The following is a 9,569-nucleotide window of genomic DNA, read 5'->3' as shown; positions in this document are numbered from 1 at the left end:
ACGATTCTAGTGAGTGGAAAACAATAATTGGGCTTATTATCCAGAGTAGAGAACAAGAGAGGGGTTAAGGGATTCTTGATACAAAACCTTGTATCAGTAACCTATAGGGAATGAAAGTGTGTAAACTGAACTCTATGCCTCTCTTGGTTGACGTAGGGCTGGTTAGGATGAACCGCATAAAATTACTGACATCTACATAATGAAAGTTCAATCATCTCAAGATAAATATGTTGGTAGGGTTGAATAGGTTTAAACAATTCAGATTTAATCTTTCAAGTTCCAATAAATCACTTGTTTCAATTTATTGGGTCAGTTCTCGACTTCTTGTAGAGTTTACTATTGAAATAAAGAAAGCAGATATTTATAGTCTTAGTCTCTTACAAGTCATATTAATGGTTAAACATACAAAATTGAAGATGCATTCCTTGTTGAATGATGAAAAGGATTCATGCCGTCAATACCCAAAGTTTGGGACAAAGGCTTTCTTGATATTGTTGTTTCTATACGATGGATGTGTGTTTGTTGACGGAACAGCCTCCTTTGTCAAATTTGGATGCTCATAAGTCCTAGAATATTTTAAGCGATGTAAATGATATTCCTTATAATTTCCATAAACACAAAGAAGCAAGGTAGCCATGTGATAGCATGAAAGTGGGGTAAACAAAAAAATTAGAGATAACAAATGAATTTAATGTCTAAAATAGTCTTTAACAATTAATAAGAATAAAATAATTGAAACTATCAACAACTACTCATCCATGAAGTCTCTTCCCAAAAACTACTCTGGTATTTAATCTACAATTTTGAGAAAGAAAATGAATAAATCTGCCAACATTGTTTCTTAATCTGATATATATAGTCTATAAATATTAGATTTATAGTTACATAAATCTGATAGTTATCAGAAGTAAACCTGACATGCAAAAGAACTGAAGAGTATAATTTGAAAGCTAAATAAAACTTGACATGCATAGGAGTTGAGAATTTAATTTAGAAACTAAAATAAGCATTTATCTTGTCCTTATGTGCTACATACTTATTGAGAAGTTCTGCATCTGAACGCCATACGATGCTATCAACCTATGACTACATTGATCATGAGGCTCACATGAGATTGAATTTTCTCCAGAATGTCTTCCTAGCATGTGGGACTTCATAGGACGTATGGGGTTACATAAAGCCTTACGCTATGTATGTGTGTATGTAAATTTATGTTACCACTCTATTCCATTTATCTTATATAGCATGCAGTAATGCACATGTTTTCTTGAGGCTTGAATATGCACAATTTTCAGAACAACACCTAATTAATCAAGCTCAATGATAAAAGGATTAATTTTCTGTTACGCAGCTGAGACTTAGACACAGACCAGATTATGGTAGGGCATCCTCTTATCTACCTGTCATTGTGAACAAGTGTTACATGGAGATGTGACATGTCTCACAGGGTCATATGTTGAAGATCCAAAAGGGCACGTCATGGATATATTCGAAAAGCTGACATGGTGAGGCCTCATCTCACCTTCCCCCACATTTGAGTGAGAAAGAGGACAGAAAAGATGCAAGTAACAATAGATAGAATGTCAAAACGAGGAAACAAGCCTTCAAAAGTATCAAGTTGACTTTCACAAAATAAATGCCGATAGTAACATATATAGCTATGTTTGACGATATTTGCAAGGTTTTAAATGTCGGATGTCGGGTTCATGTCGGATGGCTGAAATCAATGTCGGATAGCAGAAATCGGGGATATATCGGGGGACATTGACTAAATATCGAATTGCCATATCGGGTAGTGCGCATATGTATAATTTCATGTCTTAAATGTAATCTAAGCATTCATAAATTCAATATAAGCATACTTTATAAATTCTATAGACTAAACATATAAAAAAGTAAATAATATATGGATTTAGGTTCATAAATTCTTTATTTCGGGTTCATAAGAAACCCTTAAACATGAGAACGGGTCAAACGAGTTTGAGTATTTATCACTAAACCCAAACCCGATAACAAAAAACAGATCTTAAAAAAAATACCATATCGGTCGATTTTTCAAAGCTAAAAAATAGGTCGATATGCCTGATATGACCCTGATATTTCCGATTTGGCCCTGAAAACCGATATACGAGTTGAAAACGTCCATGTCGTGTCGGTCAAGCCCTCAAACCGATATGTCGGCCGACATTTAAAACCTTGGGTATTTGTACTTTGTCTTTATCCCACTAGGAGAGAGGTTCTTCATGACATTATAGCTGGCATTCATAGGCAAAGGCAATAAAGGTTACCATAAATTTACCCAATCGGTTTAGTTCAGCGGGCACGTCTACAAGAAGGAAATTCCACAATGACTCTAAGAAAAGTCCTTGAAGTTTGTTTAAACTTTTGAAACAAATTAAATGACAACATAGGTATAATGAAGTTGTCAGACTGGAGGAAAAAAATAATTGCCATTCAAAATGGAAAAGCTAGAGGACAATGTCCATGCTTTTGGAAATTATGCAATCAATTTCACCAAATAATACCCCTAGGGTGACACTCTGTCATGTTAAATAAGTTCATAGGAATCTACAAACTACTTGATTGAACATATTAGCACACTGCACGCCTACAAGTATGTCAGAACATAAAGGAGAAAATAACAGAAAACGGAAACAATAGATTTTCCTACTGTCATACATAATAAACATAATAATATATACATCATTTATTGATCACAAAAGTTTAACAATTTAACAATTCTGGATTAGACCATACCCAGTATCTCCTTCAAGCATGTTCAGTGAACATTGCAATGGAAAGACCAAGTCCAAAGAATCTGAACAGTCGTCATATCCTATTCAAGCATTAAGAGTTCAAACTTTAAAACAAAAAAGAAATATGCACTTAAGCAAAGATATAAACGCAGTATACACATAAACGCACCTGGGAAAAGAAAAGAAATTTCTTTAAATATTCTACTTTTCTCTTTTAGTGAGTCTTCGTCCTGGAAAGTACAAAAGAAAACATTATGAGGAAAGTAATTCCAAAGAGCAAAAAGAAAACTCTTGGTATACTATATTCCGATGCAACAACTTGCACAAATTACTTCTAGTGAAAAGATAACAAGGTTGTAGAATCAGCAAGCTACAGATAAAATAATGATGTTGCACCTTAACTAATTTAATTATGAGCAAGCTTTTCCCCCCAGATGGCTTACGAGGATGCGTTTAGTGAAAAAATCCAAAAAGGAATTCATCAAATCTGTAAGTCATGGAATTAGTGCACTGATGATTGTCGGTATTCTTGGGAAAACTCCAAAGAGGAATTGATGAGATATCAGTGCCAACGTTAACTCTGACAGTAATCTTCAATAAGATAGTTCAAAATTGTTAACCGAAGAAACCATTGACTGGTGAGGGCTTTGATGCAAACCAAGATATTAGAAGAACAAAAGATGGATAGAGATATTGCACTGATTGTGTAGCTTAAGCTTGCAGAACGAGATGCAAAGACCAAAATTACCCAAGACTTGAAGAATCTGAATGACAACCAAAATAAGAATATTCCATCATAGGATATAAGAGTGAGCCACTGAGGTAATATAAGCGTTTTGCTTATCAATTATTGTAATCATGTATTTACCCCTGAGAATTATCCTTGTACATGATTGGAAAAGAAAATACATCTTAAACTGAAAAGCGGGAAAATACATCATAACTTCTCTCAAGGTATATAGAAGTTCATGAAGGCTGTCAGGATTGTGACTGTGCAAACAATTGTTGTAGTGGAGAAGACAACTAGAGACAAGAAGAGGGAGAGGACGGAGAACAAAAGCAGAGTTCCATAGAAAATGATTACATATGGAGCTCAAATGTATGCTAATAGCATGCACCACGATTTGCACAAAAAGGGGGTGAGGATCAATTGCTTACCCTAAATCTTGACTACATGATGAGGTACACCTCATGGAAGCTCCGTATATAAATTTTCTTTTCAGAGGGATATGTCGCCAAGGTAGATGAAAACAAATAGGAAACATGGATTACCCTCTGTAAGGTCATATGAAGGGTGAGTTGTTCATACAAGCCATCCATTGTAACCTCAGATGTCGATTCAGCAGCAAGTATGATTTTCTTAAGAATATTTCTCACATACATACTGTTATATGCATTCCCTTCAACGACCTGCGTCAGTGAAACATGAAAATCAAAATTACTAAAAGCACAATCTATTGTAGTAGAGTATCAGTTTCCAGAGAAACAAGAAAAAGATAGGCAAAACCACACCATTACATTTACTATCTCAGAATCAAACCAACAACATGAGACGTCTACCTGAAATTCTATACTAAATCTTATTTCAGGTAACATCAAACTTTTTCCTCTCAGAAGCACATTATCACCAGTATCTACCTTACACAAAAAGTGAACTTTCAAGTTGCAGAAACAATGGTTTTAAAAATTAATTCGGAACCAATCTCCTCTCAATTTTACTTCATATCTATGTTACCCGGGTACTTCTATAATGAAGCCATACCCGTACCGGACACGTACCCGACACTTTCCCGTACCCAAACTTCATGGACACTTCTTGAATATATGCATGTATTTATTAAACATGTACTCAATTATACGATATATGTGTTAATTTAAAACACTTGTCAAAGACTTCCTGGACGTAGAGCTTACACTTCACATCCGTCTTTTGAAACTAATGAGATACAGGTCGGATTCGTTTCAGTCCATACCCAAGTTTAAAACTATATAGTTAATGGGTCGTTTAGATGTCTAGTAAAAAAAATGAGTAGTTTACAATTCACGATAATCAATATGATAAAAAAAACTCAAAAATGTGATCGGAATTTTAATTCTAATGACACATGAAGGGGAAAAATTATCTTATGTACAGTATTAATTCAATATATATATATGTAGTCGTGTCCCCATACCCTACATTTTACAGTTTTGTCGTGTCCCATACCCGCACCCGTACCAGTACCCGTGCCCGTTTCCATGCAACTTAGCTTCATATGCACCCTTACACCAAACATGTAGGCATCGCCTAAGCATCCCAATCCAAAACAAAGCATATCAGACAACCAGTTAAAGGATTGGTAAAAGCAGGAATTGACTACATTTAACCAGTTTAAGCCCACTTAGAATCTTTCATCTTGGAAAATACTGGAGCAGTCTTCTTCTTCTACAGCTGCTAATGCTGCTTGATTGTAGCTATGCTCCTACGGCTACTGCTTCTCCTTTGTTGCTGCTTCTTTTTACTGGTTAGCATCTCCTAATGCTGCTGTTGCTCCAGTGTTGCTTCTTTTTTTCCCTCTTCCTCCCCATTCATCTCCTTTTATGGTGACCATTGCTTTTCTGCTACTTGTGGGATTATATTGATGTTGCTACTGGTTTGATTCTTCTACTCAATTTAAGTTTTTCTCATTACTGATTAAACAGTTGAAATTTTAAGAATGAATACATAAAATGTTTTAGCAGCAAACAAGATGTCTTTGCTAGCAGAAAGGTCAAGTAACCCAAGTTTCTCCATATTATGTAAGGTGACAAAATCAAGGGTGAGTTACTGAACAATTTTAATAGCTTAAATGTATAGATCTTGTGTTAGAAGATCTAACTTAGTAATCTAGCTAATCTTAGGTACCATACTGTCCTCATGGATATTTAATTTCCATATCATTATAACAACAACTTTATTTCACTAAGTAGTCACTCTTGTTTCATTATCATTAGTGCTAAAATTTATGCTGCAGATCTTCGTCATCATGTGTCCTGTTAAAGCTCAATTGCAAACCAATTATTTAATGCATTCTTCATGCTTCATCTTAATGCCGTTGCAATTCAATTTCAATGTAGAATATTAAATTATTTGTTTTTAGTTATTCATTTTTTATTTTATTTTCTTACTTTTTTGGAAGGAGGGTTGGGGTCATAGATTACAGTATTTTGGAGTTGCTTTTCTTTCTCCACAGTAGATGTTCAAAACAAAGCAGATAGAAAATGTATGTACCTTAGGATAATTACAGTATATCATTTAACAGATTTACCTACGCTATCACCTTAATGCGTGACACACATACACCTAGCAAAGAATGGAACTTCAAATGGTCACAATTACTATCTAAATATGACTGTTAAATGAATAAACAAACATAAAAAAAATGGCGACAACCATGAATAATCAGTCTTCAATATATGAAAATGTTCAGACTGCATCTTTATGATTCTTCAATGAAAAACTAGATAAATAAAAGGCTTCGAGTATCTATATAGATTTGAAAAAATGTAAAGCACTCTACTGTTTATCCTGCTGCATTGATGGATTACTCAAAACTCAGTAAGGGCATGGTGAACATTTATACCAGCCTTTGATGTAACTGAGAACTTATGGATAAGAATAAAACATGCAAGGAACCCCTGAGCTTTGACAATGAACATAATGTTGCATAAACCAGAAGCAGAAAGGCTCCAAGTTTTCCTCATCTAACCAAAATTTTCAGTATGTGGCTCTCTTCGAAAGACCATTATAGATAGTCAAAAGTAAAGACACCATTTTCCCATGATGGAAGACTAAAGTAGAAGTACCAGGTGCTGGTAAACTGGGACATATGCATAAGAGAAAAAAGGGTCATTAACTATTAGATAAAGAAGTCAAACTTCACCTAAAATGCCAATATTATACGATGCAAAAGAAAAATCTGAAACAAACCGTTGAATGATCTTTTATTATTAGTTTGTTAATCATGAAATAGAACTTTATAAAAAAATTAAAAAAAAGGGTCTGACAGTATGTGGTGTCAAATAGAACCCCTAACAAATCAAGCATTCTTCGCATGAAGAACTGCGAGGAAGAGACAAGCACTTCATGTTCATTTTTAGAATATATGAAACTATATATGCTACATTAATACCTTCTAAATAGATGAAACTTTCTATGATCTATTACATTTAAACTACATTTGAACTCAAACTTCTCAGTCACCCTATAAAATCATAACTCAACCATCCGAGGTGAACCGAATATGAAGGGATTTGTCCAAATTTATTGACAGAGTAAAGGTGCAGCAATTTGATTTCCACCAATATATTTCACATTGCCATGATAAAAGTATATCGAGCTCGTACAATCAAATCTGAAGGTTCTCTAGAACATATTAAACTCCGAAATAAAAACAATTGAAACGAGAGGAAAACATTTACACAAATTTGATTGATACTTACATTATTAATGCAATGCTCCAAAATATATGTTTGAACTTCTTCTGTAATTGATCCGCCACCAATTTGTCTAAAAAAATAAGAGTAATATATAATTAATACTGATTCTTGTGTAAAAATATCTATTTCAACCAACAACCAAAAATTTTGAAGACAAAGATTGCAGCTTTACTTGGCTAAGGAGACGAAGCAGTTTGGGGGTTCCATGGCGCGAAACGCTGCTTTCAAAAACTTCATTCTCCTGCTGCTGTTGATGCTAGGGCTGCTGGAATCGGCCATGATTCTTGCTTCTCCTCTTGCTTTTGATTTCGAATTCTGTATCAAATTGGTTTCTCTTTGGATTTATGAACGCAGTTTGATTTTACGCCCTAAAACATGGGGGGATGCGGCGCAGTCTCTTTAGAATTGGGTCGAGCACGGCCTGCTTCTCAACCTAAAGGTAATCGGCCTTAAAAAAAGCCCAATTGCAGATAAATTTACAAAAACATTGCTTTTACATTGAAACCGTCTTTAAAATAGGTCTAATATAGATCAATTCGATGGTAACCTCTTCCACTGGTTTTTAATATAGAAATCATATTATAAGTTAACTAGTATAATGCACATGTTTTGCAAGTGAACGTACATGTTTTAAGTTTTTAAATTTTTTTATTGAATAGTAAAACTATATGTTAATAAATATGTATTATAAGATTGCTTAAAAAGAAATGTATAAATTAATTATTATTGTATATTTATTGTAATTAAATATTTTTCTTATAATGTTCGTTTAGTGTTAACCTTTTTTCAAATAAGTCCACAAATCTTAAATTATTCTTAAATAAAACTACTAATTCTATAAGTTTTCTTAAATGTACCCCCTCCAACTTAAAAGGTGTTAATTTAACTCTAAATTAACTAAGCCACATTAACCTTGCTAGCTTTTTCCTATTATTCCCTAAATAATTACACTTGATACCAGCAACATATTGCAATAGTTACTTCTCATTATAATTATTTAATAGGGTACATTACACTTAACCCTAATGAACTTTCCGGCCAATGTGAACTTTAAGAATTACACAAAACCCCTAATAACTTTTATGTTTCAAAGAAGACCTCTAATAACTTTTTGAATTTTGCAAATAACCCATGTAAATTAGAACCAGAAGATTGCATAAAAAAGGCATTTTGAAAGTTATTGGGTGTTTAGTGTAATTTATCTAAAAGATCGTTGTGGCTTTCTACAAAAGTCGTTAGGGGTTTAGTGTGATTTGAAGGTTCATAGGATATATTTAATGCAAAATGCTGGAAGTTTATGGGGTTCACTGTAATTTACTGTAACACCCCTAACTTTCACACTGGCTGCAATCTAGGGTAAACCCCAGAGATTTTAGGACCTTCTATACACCCTCCTTTGTACATAAGCAAGCTTAACATGTCACTGTTGCTATTACTCTAGTAGATGCCAAACAACAATAGGGAGACACCCAAAAGCTAACCAAACTATCTTAATATCATGGCAAATCTCAGAAGTGAGGGTATACAATAGGTATATAATGATTTATAATGTTCTCAAGCTGAAATTTGAGCATAACACAGTTTGAAACTGAAAAGTGAACATATATCATATACGTGAGAAGTTCTAAACAAGAACGGAAATCTAACAAACTCTATATAGATATCTAAGTACTACTGATGTCTAACACTGTATTAAAATATACATATCCATAGGAGATTCTCCTATCTCCATATATATATATATATATATATATATATATATATATATACATATAGAAACATACAATTTATATGTACAGTATATCAAGTATATTTATATAAACAATTATTAAATAACATATTAAATGTAAATATATATTTATATATCTATACATATATATAAACATAAACTTATATGTACATTTATAATTAAACTTTATATAAGAGTATATATATATATATAATATATCTATATATATATATATATATATATAATATATATAGTATATAATATATATATATATATAGTATACAATATATATTAACATATATTATTACTTATATAATGATAGATATACTTATAACTAAGAGAGCAGGAGTATATATATATATATATATATATATATATATGGGAAAAGTGATTTTAAGGTGACACCTTAGATTCCCACCTAAGGACGCGACCTAAAATCATATCATTCACTAATTGTTTTTTCCGATCCGCTCTGTTGAACTTGATCTACACGTACTTAAACCTAAACACATCAATTTTGGGGTGAGCCCGTCTTGTTTTGACCCTTCATCAACTCGCCGTAATTTTAACGGTTTCGAATGAATAGAACTTTTTGCACAGCTCAACGAAGGGTCAAAACACGACGG

The 9,569-nt window shown here is 33.1% G+C and overlaps 1 protein-coding gene across 5 annotated transcripts in view; it reads right to left on the bottom strand.

Annotated features, from left to right (window-relative positions):
- Nucleotides 1-7,630, bottom strand: part of LOC109831551 (protein-lysine N-methyltransferase EEF2KMT) — a 46,778-nt gene extending 39,148 nt beyond the window's left edge. For 4 of the 5 annotated variants that reach the window (XM_020398893.1, XM_020398896.1, XM_020398895.1 and 1 more), the window contains exons 1-5: nucleotides 7,387-7,630; nucleotides 7,218-7,284; nucleotides 4,029-4,166; nucleotides 2,926-2,986; nucleotides 2,758-2,836 (exon numbers count right to left, since the gene is read on the bottom strand). In XM_020398893.1, the coding sequence (XP_020254482.1) occupies nucleotides 2,758-2,836; nucleotides 2,926-2,986; nucleotides 4,029-4,166; nucleotides 7,218-7,284; nucleotides 7,387-7,493 (452 nt within the window). In that variant the 5' untranslated portion in view covers nucleotides 7,494-7,630. The remainder of the gene's footprint in view (nucleotides 1-2,757; nucleotides 2,837-2,925; nucleotides 2,987-4,028; nucleotides 4,167-7,217; nucleotides 7,285-7,386) is intronic. The other variant, XM_020398894.1, reaches the window with a different exon arrangement.

This window comes from Asparagus officinalis, chromosome 2 (genome assembly GCF_001876935.1).
Source record: "Asparagus officinalis chromosome 2, Aspof.V1, whole genome shotgun sequence".
Taxonomy (NCBI): domain Eukaryota; kingdom Viridiplantae; phylum Streptophyta; class Magnoliopsida; order Asparagales; family Asparagaceae; genus Asparagus; species Asparagus officinalis.
This window is presented reverse-complemented; position numbering and strand designations above follow the sequence as displayed.